The sequence below is a fragment of the Euprymna scolopes genome, chromosome 12 (assembly GCF_053919585.1).
Source record: "Euprymna scolopes isolate OS-2025 chromosome 12, ASM5391958v1, whole genome shotgun sequence".
Classification (NCBI taxonomy): Eukaryota; Metazoa; Mollusca; class Cephalopoda; order Sepiida; family Sepiolidae; genus Euprymna; species Euprymna scolopes.
In genome coordinates this window covers 113,255,834-113,276,022 of record NC_136493.1, presented here as the reverse complement: position 1 = coordinate 113,276,022, position 20,189 = coordinate 113,255,834, and the positions used below count along the sequence as shown (strand labels likewise).

Below are 20,189 nucleotides of genomic sequence, written 5' to 3'. Positions count from 1 at the left end.
CGATACATCTTCTATCATTATATGTAATCAGTTTTTTAAAATAGTCAACCATATAGGAGTCTATTCGTGACCAGACACACACACACACACACACACACACACACACACACACAAACACACACACACACATTCAGCTTTATATTATAGATATATATATATGTATACATATATATACATATATATATATACATATGCATACATATACATATGTATATATATATACATATGTATATATATATATATATATATATACATATACATATATATATATATATGCTTCTTTATAGACCTCAGTCGATCTTTTCTGATTACTTTTCTAACACATTCTAATTTGTTTGCTAATCGATAATGTGTTTATGCAATTCTTCATATAACCTTATTGATCGTACTTGAAATTTCTGAGATTATTAATGAAAAAAAAAACATTTACTATGTAAGTTAATTGTAAAATACCCCCACTCACAGACACGCTCTCACTTTGGTCTGTGATCGAAATTTCGAAAGGCGTTTCTAAAATGGGATATTTTACGCTAATGACTGGTCGATAACTCCACTGGGGGACGGGAATTTTATTTTTAATTAAACTTACAATAAAAGCTGAACATTTATTTATTTATTTATTTGCAAAATGTTTTCTGACGCTTAATAGATTGTATATTTTTAATATTATTGGGTAACAGTTTATTAAGAGCTAGTCACAGCTAAGTGTTTATGAGATGGAATGATTGTCACCCGGGAGATGTAGAACACTATGGAAGTACTGACAATTATCTTCAATTGAATTTTTGTTAATTCAATACAATTTTTTTTTTTTTAATGACGAGTTTTCATGGGAGTTTGGATCGATAAGTCGACCAAATGTAATAAAATTTTTTTTTTAAGGCTATTTTACGCTAATGACCGGTAGAAAACTCAACTGAAAACGCTAGTACTATTTTTAAGTAAACTTACATTTAAAACTGAACCCCTGCTAAAAAAAATTTTTTTTGGGGGGGGGTCATAATAGTTGTTTGATGTTTAATTGAGTGTACATTTTTTTATCGTTAGGTGATAAGTGTAAATAGATGGAATGCTTGTCAACCGAGAGATGTGGAACCCTATGGCGTACTGACATTGATGCTCAATTTCATTTTTTTAATTCAGTAAAGAAATAAAGAAAGAACATGTTTTGTTTATAAGGGATAATGTGATGCTTATTCAAATTGCCATTTATGGCCGCAATCAAAAGTAAAGAAAATACAGAAATAGCTGTATGATGTGTGTACACGTAACATAACAAAGACGTAATATAATCACGTTTATTGATCAATTAGTTTGTTTGTTTTTTTTAACTAAGACAACAAAAATTTACGATTTTTAGCGTTTTTATTACTAATCTTTATTGAACATAAGGCTGATTTGTGACCTCTTAACTTCGATTTGGGTTGTCTCATCATTATTCATTACATCGGATTTCATCATGCCCGGTGAAAGCACTAAGACTCACTTAGTCGTTAAAATTTGATTTCCTTGAATAAAAAAATGAACTACTTGATCAAAATATATGATTTTTGGAATATGATATATTCGTTTTGTAACGAGTACGTACATCATATAGACTTTTTCTGATTTTTTTTTTACCTTTAATAAGTGCCAATTTGAATAAGCACCGATTGTGTCTATGAGTTGACCAAATTCTAAAACTAGACCAATTTAATTACACACACACACACACACACACACACACACACACACACACACACACATACACACACACACACACACACACACATTAAGAGAGATGCACTTACCTTAGGGGGAATTTCTCCAATTAAAAGGACCAGCAATAAAGGGAGAAGTGAAATCCATTCGTACTCCATTGATTCACAACTGTTTTAGTTTTTAACTTTCATGAGGGGGTCTGATAAAATGGAAGAAAAGGTCGCCGCATAGGTGCAAGGCGGAGTGAAGGAATGTTGGTAATAACGGTAAGGGCTGCCACAACACTTCCAGGAATAATAGTAAATGGACTATAGAACCATTCGTTGTAACTGTTGAGATCGGTAACGTTGTTATAGTTCCTTTTATTCCAATAATGGTTTATTGCTGTTGTTGTTGTTATTATTATTAATATCGTTATACTGCAGAAGATGGAGTGGAGTGGTGGAGAAGACTGGCTCGCGCTGACAACCGATAATGACGGTCGATGTGGAACCAGGAAGAATAAGAAGATTAATAATAACAATAGTAAGTAAAAGAAGTCCGGACAAGACACCGTACTAGGATCAACAAACATAAACCAACGTGAAGCAGAACTCAACAAATACATTCACGACACGCGCGTGGTTTAAAAAAAAAAAAAAAGAAAAAAAACGCAAGCACCGACTCGTTCAGTAATAATCACACTTCTCTGACTCTCTCCTTCTCCCTCTTTCTCTTCCTTTTTTTCTTTCTTCCTTTCTTCATACACTCCTCTTTTTTTGTATGCGTGTATTTCTTCCCCCCTATCTCTTGTCTGTCTCCTTTTCTTCCGTGTTCGCTTTTTTCTCTCTCCTTTCTTAACGTTAGAACTTATTAACGAAGGCGCTATAGGCCGACTCCAGCCAGGGCAACAACGGGCACTTAGCAGCCAAACTATCGGCACTGATCTGGCCTGCCTTGCAAAAATATCAAGGAAAAAAAAAAAAAAAAAAACACTCGCACGCTCTCTTGTAAACGCAGACGCGGCGACTGCTGCTGCTACTGACTCGGTTCAATACCAATTCTGCTCTTTGACTCCTCCTAGCACCACTCCCCAACTCCTACTCCGTCTTTTTCCCCCGACTCACGTGTACATATTATGTACATTTCATTTATCGATGTGTATCAATGCACCCAGTCTGTATAAATACTTCTGGTGTATTTATGGGTACACTGGCTGTATAAATACAAACTTATACCTACGTATTTCGGATATGTGGATGGTATTGACTTATACAGTCTGAGTGTATTAACCCACGCAGTGTATAAATATTTATCTATACACCCTACGTTTATTTATGCACTTTCCTTAGGATGTATGAATACAATCAGAATACACACCGACTTCAATACCTCTTGGTAACTGTCATTTTCATGTGATGGTCTTTTCCCCTATATTATATGTATGGTAATTATTTTGTCTGTCTCGATCAGAATTGTGAAACAATCTCCTTTTAAACCCCAACCCGACCTATATATATACTACTAGTGTGTGTGTGTGTGTGTGTGTGTGTGTGTGTGTGTGTGTGTGTGTGTGGATAAAGTACGCGATATATGCTGAAGTTAAATGCCGTGGAAAAGAACAGAAACAAAAAAAAAGAAAAGAAAAACAAATTCAACACAGGAAGAAATCGTCAAACGCGGGAGATTTACCGGTTTCGTTCGGATCAGCGAATGTTGTCAGTAAAAAAGAAGTTTTCTGAGGACGTTCGTTATCATACACACACGCACGCACGCACGCACGCACGCACGCACGCACGCACGCGCGAACACACACACACACACACATGTCTTTAAGTTTGCACAATGTTTTATGTAGTAACTCAATAATAATAATAATAATAATAATATAACTATGACTTGTTTCAGCCTCTTCTCCCTCTATTCTTGTTTCATCCGTTTTTCTTCTCTTCTTGTTTCAGCCTCTTATCCTCTCCCTTTATTTTACTCTCTTTTTATTTTGTTCTTGTTTCAGCCTCTTTGCCCTCCCCTCGTCATGTTTCAGCCTCTTTTCCCTCTGTTCTTGTTTCACACTGTTTCTTCTCATTTTCAAACCTAATTCCTTGTCCTTCTCTTCTTTCATCACCTTTTCTTTATCACCATTTCACTTTTCATCACCTTTTCTCAGCTTATCATTTCTTTTCCGCCTCATATTTTGACTCTATCTTCCTTCTTCACACTCTCACAACAACAACAACAACAACATAATATTGATGATAATAATAATAATAATAAATAATAATAATAATAATAATAATAATAATAATAATAATAATAATAATAATAATAATATAACTATGCAAGCGATACACTGATTAAGCCTTTTCTAAATGATTTGGTAATTTTCGTACACTATAAATACGTATATTTTTATATTTTTTAAATGGGCAGGAACAATTGCTGGTAAATGGATGCTTTTATATTAAATATATATATATGCTTTTATATTAAATATATATATGCTTTCTGAATGATTATGTTTGTATCAGGTTATATATATATATATATATATATATATATATATATATATATATATATATATATGTATATGTGTGTGTGTGTGTGTGTGTGTGTGTGTGTGTGTGACTAATAGAATGATTTTATTGTTGTAGTTTGCAATAAAACCCCAGTGATTATCAAAAGGTACTCATTGACAAGCGGAGCGTTATTATTACATAATTTCTACTTATTTATGAAAACCTTGTTGGCTACATATGTGCATACGTGTTTCAGTTACAATTTTTTTTTTTTTCGAAATGCGACGTCATCCGTCAGATCTTCTAGTGAAACTAGATTTTATATAGTAATTGAAAAAATAAAAGGAAAATTGAAAAAATTGAAAATAAAATAAATTCATACAAGGAAGTATCAGCCCTCCAAATTTCACGGAGAAATATCCGCTTTCTTGCTTTCCCTGTATTCACCTTTTTGCTCCCTTTTGTCTATCCACTTTTTTCTTGTCTTTACTTTATTTTCCATTTCCTTTGCAAATAACAGAAATATATTGTATAGAAAGAATTACTATTTAAAACCTAGTTTCATTGTAAGATCTCGCTTGATGACGTTCGATTTATGTTTATATATATATATATATATATATATATATATATATATATATATATATATATATACATATATACATATATATATACATATATATATACACATAACATATATATATATAATTACTTCAAAACTACTTCAATACATACATATATATATGTATATATATGTGTGTGTGTATGTGTGAGTATGCATTATATATATATATATATATATATATATATATATATATATATATATATATATATATATATATACATATTTCAAAGGCGTACCAGTGGTTTCATTGCGTTGAATCAACCATAAAAGGCTAAATGCAATCAACGCAAATTCATCAGCTACTTTGAATTTGCGTTGATTCCATTCAGCCTCCTATGGGTGATTCAACGCAATGAAACCAATGGCAGGCTTTTGAAATATTTATATATAGTTTTGAAATTGATATTTGTCTCTTCAGCTCTCACATCCGCGATCGAGCACTTTATTTGATTTTTTTCATCACCTCCTGAAAAAATATATGCCGCTCCCCATTTGTGGGTAGCAAATTGGTAAAAGGGAAAGTTATTCCCAGCTCGCATTTAGGTAAAAATGCATTTTCGTATAAATAATAGAATTCATTCAAAATGTATCGTAAAAACAAAAACAAATAACATCCACGTAAATCGCGATATATCCAAGCAGTCGTGCGAGATAGTCCAGTGGTAGAAGTTTAGGCTTCTTTCCATAACATCCTGATTTCGAATCTCGCTAGATTAAGCCACTGTGATGAGTCGTAGACGAAGAAACACGTGTATGTGGATAATTATATTTTAAAGACAATATATATTCCGCTCTCCATTTGTGGGTACCAAATTGGTAAATGGGAAAATTATTCCTAACTCGCATTTAGGTAAAATTGCACTTTCGTAAATAATTGAATTCATTCAAAACGGATCGCAACCCCCCCCCAAAAAAAAAACAAATGCATAACTTTTAGTCTTTAGTTCTATACTCCCTTAGGATTATTTGCTCTATTTCAGATCGAAAAAGAACCTGTCAGTGTTCAAAGTGTGTGTAGTATTTATAACCTGGAGTGAGATGTTTTAACGATATATAGCTGTTGAAATTTTAAAAGATACGATGCCATTTCTGTTGTTTTTTTAGGGGGGGTATGAATATCGCAATTACACACACACACACACACAATTATATATATATATATATATATATATATATATATATATATATATATATATACAGAGTTCCCACAAAGTCTGGCCACATTATGCGCGCGTGTGTATGTGTATGTGTATATATATATATATATATATATATATATATATATATATATATATATATATATACAGGGTGCCCATAAAGTCTGGCTACATAATCTTGAGGATGCTTCCACAAAGGAAACCCTATATATACACACACATATATATATATATATATATATATATATATATATATATATATTAGGCTAGTGCAAAAATAATGTCGTTTTTTGGCATGTAGTTGAACGACAAAAATATTATTTCGCACCAACCTAATACATATATTTATTATTTATTTATATATTTATCTAAGTCTGTATATATAAAAATGTGATTCTTGGTTCGTTCGTTATTAGTAGTCTAAATAACCACTGGACGGATGGCTTCCACATTTTAGTATAATATGTTTACTGTACCCATGCGTGTTTTTATATGTTACATGATAAGGGCTGTCCCCTTTTCATGTAAGTATGAAAATAGATTTAGTTAAAATGAAAATGAAATAGCATAGACGAAATTCGAACCTCGTAATTTAGGTTTAGAAATAGATTACGTGTGAGAATTAGAAAATGGAATGTAAAACAAACGATTGTTTAGCTTAGAGATAAAATAGTTTCAAGAAAAGAATGTGCACTGTCAATTTTGTTATGAAAATTCAATTGAAAGAATGCAGCTACAAGATAATTTAATAAACATGTTTTTAACATATTGGAACTATAGGTTACTGAGAATATAGGTTAAAATTCCTTTTGTAAACAAAGGAAAAAGTTTTGGACACGCATGTCCAGAACACGTGAAAGAAGACACATGTTTTAACATGTGTATGACGTCATGGAAAAATGGGATGTTCTAGATATAGTTTAAAAACTTTAGAGTTAAGCAAGGAGAAACTGGGAGAAACTCAGAGGGAGTTTGAGAACGACAGACGATAGTCTGCAGTTTGGAATTCGAACGTCTTGAAGCGAGACGGTCACTTTGAAACTTAATATATGAAGCTTTGAATTCTTGATGAGAAAACCACGGCCGGTCGTGAGAAGAAATAAACCCATCATGTGTTTTTATAAACGTCGTCATTGTGTTGTGATTCTACCAAAAAGGTAAAGTGAAAAGTGTATTATATGTCTATACATCTGTGTTATAAAATGTCTTAACATACACATCTTACATACACGTCTCGACATCTCATATCGACAATGTGAACTCTACTTCTCATATTCTACACTTCTAAGTAATAAACATTTAATATATATGAATCGTTATAAACGAACAATCTCTCTCACAACATCCCTCTTACAACACATCTCTCTACTAAGACTGCGCTTATAATAAGACTTTCTCAATGAAACCCCTATATAACATATATATCTCTTTTTAATTATAACATTATACTTAATTTTTCTTTAATAAATACGTGGTTTTCTTTGTACCGATGGGTCATTCTTTTTATTTGGGGACATATCACCACCTGACGTCACGTGGCATCACTAAAAGGATCTTTTGGTCTCACCATTACAGGTCGTGGTGGTCTCACTTAATGGAAACAGAATGTGTTTATTTTTGTTTTTTTTATATATAAATAAAGCATCGTAATTTGTAACAATAAAAAAAAATAATTTTTACAGGAACATTATAAAAAAATCCCCTACAGTGCGTATTAATGAATTCGATATAACTCGAAGCAAACGAATTTCCCGCACTACCGATGCTATTTTTAGCACAAACAAGGTGTTTTCTTTTTTATGTAATTCAATACCTTAGGACTTTACTAATTATGTTTGAAATAGACCCAGAAAACTAATATTTATCTCTAAAGTGATTTTTACAATGCATTTATTTAACTTCAAAATTTAGCTGAATTGGTAAGATCGCCGTGAAAACATTTTTGATAACTTTTTTTTTCACGTGTACAAATATTTTTTTCCTTTGGATAATTAAGTTTTAATAATCTTTCAAATAAAATCAAAAAGTTGTCGGAAGCCTACAAAAAAAAAATCGTTTATTTTTGCCCGTACCTAAACAGTGGATATTAGCAGCAAATCGACGATTGTGGATCATCTTTTTACTATTCAGGAAATTAAAGATTCAATTAGATTCCTATTTCAGTCACCTAAATTATTTGGTGTGAAATGAGTTTAGGAATTTATATCCAAACCTACATATTATTTTTACTTAAATAAAAATAACATTAATACACTAAGTTAGGTAAAATTTGCATAGCATGATCTGCTTTACGGTTGTTGTAAATGGAAATTTAAATTTCGTTCCCTTTTAAACTCGGTATATTTTTACATTACGTCCAACTCATCGTTCACATTCGACATGTCAACTTGTATAGGCTTTCGGGTATGCTGACAAGAGTAGGGATGTCTATTCCGAAAGCTGTTCTTAACATGGGGAGGTTTTGGGTGTCTATTCCGAGATCCGTTCTTAACATGGGTAGATTGGCGTGTTTATTCGCTACTCGACAACCTATAAATGTCGACATTTCCAATGTGAACGGTAAATTGAACTTATTTAAAAAAAAATAATAAAAATATATACCAAACTGACTTTTTTCGCTTAAAAATGGAATTATTTCCCTTTCATTAATAACTTTTTTTTTTTTAAATACTTTGTGTTTTATATATATAAAGTATAATTGTTGAATGTTATTCTTTTGATTATATTCGTTTGGGGGCACAATTAAAACGGAATGAAATTTAAGTTTCCGTTCCATTTTTACAACAACCGTGCCAATAAGGGGATTGAGTTATTAGGATTTGTATTAGAAGCTGAGCACTAGGTGTATCAGAATTTGGGGGAATTTTTGACACCCCTAACACGAAACTGCGAATTAAATATAAAAAAAACTCGTAATTTCTCTTTTAAAAGTGGGTTGTTTATTTTCTTTATGGAATATACTTCCAAAATAAACTATTAAAGTTGTTTAAAAAATACTAGAAATATTATTTTTTATTTAAAAAAAAAACAGTGTTTACAAAGTGCCGGTGCGCCTTCATGCAGCCATTTTTTTACGTAATGAAATCAATTGAATATTACGAATTCTTTTTTCAATTTTTACACTTTAAAAATCTATAAAACTTTTTCTATTGGTTAAATTTTTACGATATTTTTAGGGTCAATGTGAAATTTTATGCTCTTTCCAATACACTGATTATAATATTTTAGACAAACGTTTTTTTTTTCATTCACCCTCCCATTGTGAAATGTTTATTAAAATTTTAATAATTAATATATGTACCAAAGTTTTATATATCACAAATTGAAGATAAAAGATCAATAAATAATATTTTGTAAATTAAAACAAAAAATAAGTGTTTTTTGGAAATTTACCTGTAAAGTCCAAAGTGTAAAACCTTTTTTTAAAAAAAACACGTTGATTTTTTTAATTAGAAACCCATGTTCTGCTTATATTGTCCAGTAAGTAATGGACGATGACGACAATTTTTTCTATTTCATTCAATGTTTCTTTTTTAGATATTAAAAAAAATTCAATCGACAAAAAGGAATGGAAATATAGTAAATCAAAAAATGTATGTATTTCTTCGAGAAAAGAAAAAAAATTCCTCAAGTGTCTTTTTTAAGGCAAAATCTTATAAGTAAAATTTGAATAATTTTAACCTATGGGGACATATATTTCTTCACGAACAAGGCTAGACGACTAACGCGAACGTGTGGTTTTTACTTCCTTCTGTCCATCCGTAGTTCAAAACAATAAAAATCTACTTCCGGTTTTCGGTAAAAACGTAAAATTCTTGCGTCATGGCGCCTTTTTCAAATAGGCGTTTAAAAATTCTTTTATTTAAAAAAATAAATGGATTTTAAAATATAGATATGGAAAAATTCTTAACAATGAAGAATTGAACTACACATTGATTTTATAGGCAAGTGATTTTTTGGAATTTATATCGATTTTTTTTATTATAGACATAAGTTAAATTTCGTTTATTTTCTTCAAATATTTTTAAAGAAAACCGATTTAAAAAAGCAAATATTGCATAATTTGCTATTAAACCTGTTATTTGGGGGTTCTTTGCTCTTTTAATTGAAAAAAAATTAGAGTTTGAATTACATTTTTCAAGTAGTTATAAGCTTGGAAAGATAGGAGGTCGAATTATTCAATATTTTTCACGCATTCGTAAGGTCGTTTTCTGACACACATAGCTGAGTACTTATTAAAATTATTTAATTGTTGAATTTTTTGCATTTTGGTTAAATTTGTTAGTTTGCAATCGCCGATAGCCCACCCGAAAACTTGAACACAAGACGAAATTAAAAAGAATGGTACTCATGCAGAATTTGACACCCCCCCATTCCAATTATGGTTAAAGTTCGACTGGCAATCACCGGATTCAACCGAACGTTGTTCAAATGTTGAAACACTAAATCAACATTTTATTTATTTTTTGCATAATTAATTAATTAATTAATTATGGGGTACTTTTTCTGTTTATTTTCTTAATATCTGTTGACAAAAAAATAATTTGTACATTCCCTTGAAAAAAATCAAACTTTTTACTCCTTTCACCTAACTATTTACAGTGTTCATATAAAGCATTCATCTTTTCTTTTTATAATAAAAATTCCGTTTCAAGCAGAAAGGTTTACTGCCAAATTTCTTTAAAAAAAAAAAAAAAAAGAAAAAAGTTTTCCTGAAAAAAAAATCCCCTAACAATTTATGGTTAAAAATTAATCTTTTTTGAGGGGGGAAAAACATAACTTTTATTGATAAAAAAATTGCAAAAAATAATAAAAGTAAATAAACAATATCTTGAGGAATGTGTTCCATTTTAACAAACTGGGCCACAGCAACGGGTGGCCGGGTACAGCTAGTATATATATATATATATATATATATATATATATATATATATATATATATATATATATATATATATATATGGCAATTAAGCTACACAGAATATTCTGCGTTTCATCCACGCTAGGATTTGTCAGGCTTATGCGAGGAGTTGTGGTTGTCTCACGTTTTTATATACGCTAATTCTATTGAGTTTTTAGTTAGCCAATCAGATTCCTAGTTTCCACCGCACCCTTCCTATATATATATATATATATATATATATATATATATATATATATATATATATATATATATATATTATGAACGTTTCTGTGTTGCTTATTTGCTATAGATAGATTTTTATATTACTACTTTATATTACTGACTTAAAATCATAGCTGTATATCTAGGAAATCGTCATTTATTGTAATTTCACATCGGTGGTAAAAATAGATCTGTGCTCAATTCTGAGGGAAAAGAACGGTATATATATATATATATATATATATATATATATATATATATATATATATATATATATATATATATATATGATTAGTTTTTTTTTTGGAAAAAGAATTCCAGCAGAGTGCTCAATTAAAAGGAAAATCCAAATTGTAAGAGCGTATTTATATTTTGTGTACAGAAAGTTGTTAGTTGAGACAGATCATTGGTACCGTCGGTTTCAAGCCCGATAATAAGGCCCGTTTAAGGTATCCTTATCAAGCTCTCTTCAGCCAATATTCGTCGAATATTGGCTGAAGAGAGCTTGGTAAGGATACCTTAAACGGGCCTTATTATCGGGCTTGAAACCGACGGTACCAATGATCTGTCTCAACTAACAACTTTCTGTACACAATATATATATATATATATATATATATATATATATATATATATATATATATATATATATATATATATATATATATAAAGAAAAGGCAAACAACAACAATCGCTCCTTAAGATAATCAGATGCACCGATAGACAGCGCTCGAGAAGAATATGGCCAAAAAACAAACTTTTGGGCGTCATTCTGTATAAGTTACCTACTGAAATTAAAAAAAAAACGCCCGGCAAATGGAAAATTATCCATTAAAATCGGAAAAAAAGAATAACTCCATCGTGTTCAATCAGATGTATTTGAATAATAACTAGTTTTCAAAATATACAAATATATATATATATATATATATATATATATATATATATATATATATATATATATATATATATATAGGGTGTTTTTAAAGGCAGCTAATTTGAAATTAACAACACTATTTTTTTAATTGCAGATTTGGGAACTGTAGTTCAGCTTCGTTTGACAATTCATCATGTAGAAACTGACCCCCGATCAACGTTTGCAAATTGTGCAAATTTTTTTTTAAAATATCATTTTGAAACTATTTGGTAATCGAATACTATCACGAAATGGACTACTCAGTTGGCCACCTCGTTCGTGCGATTTGACCCCATTAGATTATTTTCTCTGGGTATGTGTAAAGTTCCATTTCCACGCTGATAAACTAGAAATAAAAAGAATACTGCCGAAATACAGCCTGATTGAATGTGCACAGTTTGTGGAAATTGAATCTCTAGATTACGCCATATACGCGCAATTAGAATTATTAATGCCAAAAATTTAATCCTTGCAAGCAAACACATAATTCGTATAATGAAACTATTTTCGCAGCCTCTAAAAAAGTCTCCCTTTACTATGCAATCATTATTTCACTATACGGGAGTATTTTCTTGTAAAGGTTCTTTTTTTATATAAGAAGGTGAAAAAAAGGGAAAAAATCGAAATTATATGTTCATCAACGTTTCGTCTTTATTTCAAGACTTACTCTGGATGACTGATTTGAAGTAATAAGATCACGGTACAATATTTGAAAATGATATTATAAGTATATTTTCAAATATTCTAATGATATCTTATTTTTTTTTTAATTAAGACGAAACGTTGATATATATATATATATATATATATATATATATATATATATATATATATATATATATATATATAACGATAATATTTTATTAACAGTTAATTTTAAACCTACAGATACATGTGTTTCGAACTTCTGTTTTCTTCCGTGTAGGAATTGAAATTGCTGCCATTTGGGAGATTCGAACCCAGTCACAATCTAGGCTGATATTTTGTCTAATTTTCTTTCCATGGTTAAAAAAATTCATACAACAAATTATAAATTAGAAATAATCATTTTTCATAGTTACAGACAATAGTGTTCCATGGTTTCGCAAACTTCAGTGCAGGAAGGATTCGAATCCCGCAACGAAACCACGTTTGACTCCGCTAGCGAGGAGCAAAACCCCTATGCCACCGTCAATCGCCGCGAAATAAAGGGAAATTTTAACATTAATAAAGTGTAACGTTAACTCAGACAATCTATAGTGATCGAGCGGTAGGTAGTCGCGATCTTGCAACAACGCCATCTGACCGCCTTTTTTATTTCCCAGACGGTGCTCAACATTTTAGAATTTATTTCTTACATATATAGAGAGAGAGAGAGTTGTATAATCAATTTTATTTACACAAACAGTATTGGTCATACAAACATTATTGGCTATTTCGCATACATTTTTCAGTTGTAATTTCTTTTGAAATCTAGTTTTATCAGTCCGTGAGTCTCAACCAGAAAGAAAGAAAGAGAGAGAGAGAGAGAGAGAGAGAGAGGGAGAGAGAGAGAGCGTGGGAGAAATCGAGGCACTAATAGCCTGGTTGTTATTGTTTGATTTTTTTTTTGAACATATGGAAATAATCTTATTTTAATTTATAAATTTATTTACCTCGCATTTAATCTACTTTAGCTCTAGACAATCTAACCCCTCCCTATTGAGCTAATTATATAGCCACAGCATTCCGGACGACTGGTTTTAATTCATATGCTTTACCCTTCTTTATAAGGATTAGCTATATAATTTACTAGCAGGACCTGCTAACCGGCCATGCCCGGTGTAAGCCCCTCTCGTCTCGTAGAAAAATTATAAATACGGTTGTTTTTGTTGTTGTTGTGGTTGTTCTTGTTGTTGTTGCTCAACACACAGCTTCTTCATGTTAAGAAAGGCTTTCGGAATAGACACCCTAAACCCTTTCATGTTAAGAACAGCTCTTAGAATATTCACCGGCAACATTCCCACGTTAAGAACGGCTTTCGGAATAGACATCCAATTTTGATATTGGGGTGACTGTCAAAATATTTGGCACAAATTTAACTTGTATAGTCGGTGTCAAGATCCCTACGCGCAAATACTATGAACCAACAAAGAAATTCGGGAATGGTAGTGACAGTTGGATATAATTAGATTTGATTCTCGCCCGTGCGTACTAATCTGGCGGCCAATGATATAAAGTGCATAATACAGACTTTATATGGCGAAAACAACTTGTATCTGCCAAATATAACTCAGATTTTCTTAATCAGCATAGCGGAAAACTTTTTAAAGTCGTCATTTTAAAGGAAAGCGTGTAGTAAGAAAAGAAAGTTCGTCTCGTTTACTAAGATTCGTTCATTTTATCATCTCATAATTTAGGACGCTGAAACCAAACATTAAAAAAGAAAGTTCATCTTATTTTCTAAGATTTGTTCATTTAGTCATCTCATAATTTAGTCATCTCATAATTTCGGACGCCGAAACCAGGCATTAAAATAAGAGAATACTTTTTGCAAGGAAAAAAAAGTAAATGTTACAGTAAGTAAATGCGAAAATTCGTCTTTAACCTTGCGAAAATTCGTCGATAGGAAAATATATTTTTTCCAAACAAAAATGTGCGACGATAATGTGTGCGTAGTTACGTATGGTTATGATCATAAGAGTACTGGAATATTTTTATTTGGTTTAATAAGAAAAATATTGATTCGTATATATGTAGAGGCCATGTTGGTGAAGATTTGAAGTGTTCGTTTTTAGTATCGAGGTGTGTAATGCGGAATAACAGATTTTTACGTTTTCAACAAATTATAATGCACTGGGGAGAAATTATTATTTTCGAATAGGAAAGTTTAAAGGTCGTTGTATGTCTATCAGTGTATGATGCCGTTAATAGGGGTGCCAGGACAATATATTTATATTGTGTATATTTTTACTAGGTCTTCACTGGGAGCGGGAGAAGTACTTTTTATTTAGAGGGAAAATAATAGCTACTTCCATTGTAGATCCTTGCGATCGTGATAATGTTTCTCCTAAGATGGAATATAAGATTTTAATATAGCGGATAAATGTGTGTAAGATGGCATTCAAAAGTTACATAATACAGTGGCTAATAGTTTAGGCATAATAAATTTGTATGTGGCCTCGTTTAGAGCAAACCTAGTGTACAGGGAAAATTTCTGCAATCAAATTATTATATATAGAATTACTCATTGTTGATCTCATGTTCTGGCTTCAGACAATTATTTGTTTATATATATATATATATATATATATATATATATATATATATATATATGTGTGTGTGTGTGTGTGTGTGTGTGTGTGTGTGTGTGTGTACTAGCAAAATTACTCGCGCTTCGTGGGAAACTTTGCTGTACGCTCGCATACCAGCTTCGCGGGCACCCTTGCAGTAAGTGAATGTTGTAAGTGTAACAATTTTTTAAAGTGTTTAAATTTTTAACTACCTCCTGAAGTGATTGAAATCCAACTAGAGAATTTTAAAACAAATAGATTATATAAAAGTTGACACATATTATTACATCGTTTATTTTGTTACACATAAAAATGAAATCGAAACAATTTGTTTAGTATCACAAATACATTTTTATCAAAGATATAGCAAAGATACCTAGGTAGGGGAGTTTATGAAGAGCCGTACCAAATACACCCTTAACTTTTGACCTTGACCTTGGAAAATGGTGTGTACCATCTGGCGGTGGGAGGATTGCATCCTCCCCTGCCTTGGGAGAGTATAAAACCGGACTTTTCATCTCCCTACTCACAGTAGAAACGTTGCTAGTCCTTCTCTACTCTATCGTTATTTTCATTGTAGGTGCTCTGCTAAATTTATAGAATCTATAATCTCCCTTGCAAAACATTCACAACAAAAACTCGTCTGGCTACAACCGCTGTCTATAGTTCTCCTTGTCCCTCCCACATCTCTCTCCCCGCCTACTTGCTTAAAAATAAACGAAATTTTCATTAGCAAAACTTCTTTCATAGAACTATTCGTCTGTGAAATACTATATCGCGGGGTTGCTTCTCAGCTGATTGCACCATAATCGTTTTAAAGTTCAATGTAAACAAATTTTAGTTCCTCTTTCTCTTCATATCTTTACTCAAAACTGAACATAAATACCATGAGTTGTTTCTTTCCTTCCGTTGCCCGTTTGTGGAACATATTACCACGGGAATGCTTCTAGTTTGAAAAATGTCCAATGTAAATAAATTGTTGTTGAGTCTCATCTTAAATAATCAAATTCTACCCAATCATCAGCATTATTATCAATCATCATAGTCTTAGTTAACCCTTATCCTCGAGTGGCCTTTAGATATTAAACCTTAGTAAAAAAAATACTTATTCGTCACTTTTCATTAAAGCAAGAAAAAAGAACACACACACACACACACACACACACACACACACACACACACACACACATATATATATATATATATATATATATATATATATATATATATATATATATATATATATATATATAGTTCCACGCAAAAGTATTGGATACATTACATTTTTCTTCATAACTTTAATTAGGGTTCAATATTTTACATTTAATTTGGTCAGTATATTCCTATTGCTATTCTAAATTATATTTGGAGTAGTAATTACAAAATCAAATTTAGACAGTTTATATTTAAGGAAAAATATGAATCAACTAACGCAAAAGTATTGGATACACTTTTAAAAAAATCTTTTTCTGAAATAAATTTAAATGACTTTTGCTTAGCGTGTTGCAATAATGCAAATGAATTATCACTGACCAATCAGAGAGCTTTATATTAAAATAATTTTATAAAATTCTTCCAGTTTGGGCTCACTCCTTCAAAGTCAACCAGTTCATTTATAAAAATGCCTAAAACTAAAGAGTTGTCAATAGACATTCGTCAAAAAATCATTGATAAGCACAACGAAGCAAAAGGGTATCGGATTATATAAAGGAAACTTGATCTACCATTTAGTACAGTTCGAAACGGTATTAGAAAGTTTAAAAACCCTAGCGAAGCTGTTGCAAATCTTCCAAGATGTGGTCGGCCAAGGAAATTAAACGAAAAAAATCAAGGTTGGTAAACAGAAAGGTACAAAAAAGCCTTTTCTTACACGTGGTGCAATTCAAACCGACCTCAGAGAAGCTGGGATTAACGTGAGCAAGGATATAATCAGTAGAGTTCTAAATCGTGCAGGTTTTGTATCAAGTTCCCCAAGAAAAGTTCCATTATTGAAGCTTAAACATGTCAGATCACGTTTGAATTTTGTGAAAATATATGGGGAACAACCCCAAGAATTTTGGAACAAGGTAATCTGGTCAGATGAAACGAAAATCGAAATCTTTTGAAGAAACACAGCAACACATGTATGGCGTAAAAATGGCACCGCCTATAACAAAAAGAATACCATTCGTACGGTAAAGTTTGGCGGTGGTTCGAATATAGTATGGGGGTGTTTACTGGTAAACTAGAAATCATCAATGGTAGAATGAATAAACGTATTTACAGGGAGATTTTGGAGAAAAAACCTCCAGAAATCTGCTGATTTGATGGGACATAATAGCAATTTCGTGTTTCAGCGGGACAATTATCCCCAGCATTCTACCAAAATAACCAAAAAATGACTTAGAAATAACGGAATTGATGTTCTTAATTGGCTCAGTCAGTCTCCAGATCTCAACCAATTTAAAATTTGTGCAAGAGGAATCCACAAAATATTCAACAACTATAACAGTTCTGCAAAGAAGAATGGCGCAAAATACATGCATACTTTGCAAAAAACATGTGTGCAACTATAGAAAGCCATTTGGAAGCTGCTGAACGCAATAAAGGCTATGCAACCAAATATTGAATCAATGTATCCAATACTTTTGCGTTAGTTGATTTATATATTTCCTTTAATATAAACTTTATAAACTTTAATTTTGTAATTACTACCCCAAATATTAGTTAGAATAGTAATAGGAATATACTGACCAAATTTTAGGTAAAATCTTGAACCCTAATTAAAGTTATGAAGAAAAATGTAATGTAACCAATACTTTTGCGTGGCACTGTATATATATATATATATATATATATATATATATATGTGTGTGTGTGTGTGTGTGTGTGTGTGTGTGTGTCGTTCAGTGTCAAGAGACAATGGATACCCCCTGTAAGAGTAGCTGAGCGTGTAATTGTTGAGATGCAAGGGTTGCGCAATTTCAACCACACTTCTGAATCGGCACTGCTTGAATCAAGTGGCAAGGAGAAATGCTAGACGATTGGAAGCAATTCTGAGATAAGCGGAGAGAACATCCAGCACCTAGAATCCCCTAAATGGTCACACATTTCGAACTATTATCCTCATCTCTTATAGTTGTTGTTTCACGACGTTTCAGCCAATTAAATGCGACGGGATAGGAATACCGGATCTCTTAACTGCATCCGCAGCAACCTAACCCTAATCCTAACCTGGCATCCACAATTGTTGTCGTCTCACCACGTTTTTGACCAATTAATCCTCTTGCCGGCTTTGCGTACGAGGATTGAAACCGCTATCTTCAGACAATGTTCACCTGGAACCGTAGAAATTCAACATTTCTATCCACTACGCCACGGGCCTTCGGATTTGTTGGCCAAAAACGTGTTGAGACGAAAGCAGGTATAGATGGTATTAATTGCTGAGGATGCAGTTAAGAGACACACTATTCCTATCCTGTCGCGGTTAACCACCTGACGAACGCCAGAGGAGTAATTGGCCGATACGTCGTGAAACAATAACAATAAAAGATGAGGATAACAGTCCGAAAATAAATAAATAAATGATTATAAAAATTACTGATCTCAAGAATTCCAATAATTTAAAAATCTAAGAAAATAGTTGTCGAAGAAATTAGAAATGTTAGGTATTTTCCGTGTGTTTACGGCACATATCACGTAGCCAAAACAAAAAAGCAAAAATATAAAAAGTAGTTGGAGAACAAAGTATAAATGATAGGTATTTGGGGGTGTTCACTGCACATGACACGTAACCAAAATAAAAATAGGCGAAAACATTTTTTCGTTTAATCTGTGAATACGTAATTAAATGTGGAATGACAATCAGGTACATGATTCTTTTCTTTGTAATTTATTGTAGCGAGTCGCATAGTCAATCGAACACATGGAAACAAAAACACGCAGATGAATTAATAATAGTGTCGCAGTGGGAGACAGAGAGAGATGCGAAGAAAATGTAGAGAGATAGGGAAAACGGAAAATCACGTAAAAAAGAAAAATGTATAAAGTAATAAAGAAATTAGTTGTAAAATAACCAAAACAATATGTCCGTTAGTGACGCCATGTTTCAAATTCAGTAACCGTTCGTTTATGTAAAGAAGAATCGAATTTGGAATATGAGAAGTTTAAGTGTTCACTCAATCAGAATGGGCGGACTACGGGAAGGAAGATTTTATTATTTCTGAATCGGAAAATGGAAAAATTATGGTATGTCTATATATCTATTAACCAGTTACGGGCGGTGTAATTACAGTATCGTGGGAAAACCTAGAATAGGTATCGATGTCAACTGGCAGCGATGGCAGCAGTAAATATTTAGAGAGAAATATAGGAGCTACTACTTCTGATGATGTTGCAATTGTAATGATGTGGCTCGTCGGATGTAATGTAGCATTTTATTATCACGACTGTGTCTGCAATGATGGCTGAAAGCTTTATAAGATAATTACTAATAGCCTAGATTCAATTTGTATGTGACATCTGTTTTTGCAAATCTACGATATTTTGGTCTAGAGGGGAATTTCTGCAGTCATTTTATTATATTATATTATTATATATATATATATATATATTATATATATATATATATATATTATATATATAACATATATATATATATATTATATATATATAACATATATATATATATATATACTAGTTGTTACCTGCCACACGTTGGTGGGGCTCAATTTGGCGAAATGGAAAACTCCCAAAATGAGAAATGTTTCTTTTATGTCTCATTCATAGTACTTGTGGATACACGATTTTTTATTGTTCCATTTTCTGAGCAGATATATAGACTTTCTGGTTTACCGACTCTTGAACACGCAACATAAATTGTTTATGTGAGAAACAGTCAGTGTATAGATGTAAGACGCACAATTGTAAAGATTGTCCCG

The 20,189-nt window shown here is 31.7% G+C and overlaps 1 protein-coding gene across 1 annotated transcript in view; it reads right to left on the bottom strand.

Annotated features, from left to right (window-relative positions):
* LOC145291460 (uncharacterized) overlaps window positions 1–2,758 on the bottom strand; it is a 432,834-nt gene extending 430,076 nt beyond the window's left edge. The window contains exon 1 of the mRNA XM_080137317.1: window positions 1,791–2,758. Within this exon, the coding sequence (XP_079993443.1) occupies window positions 1,791–1,859 (69 nt within the window). The 5' untranslated portion in view covers window positions 1,860–2,758. The remainder of the gene's footprint in view (window positions 1–1,790) is intronic.
* Window positions 2,759–20,189: the final 17,431 nt, after the last annotated feature.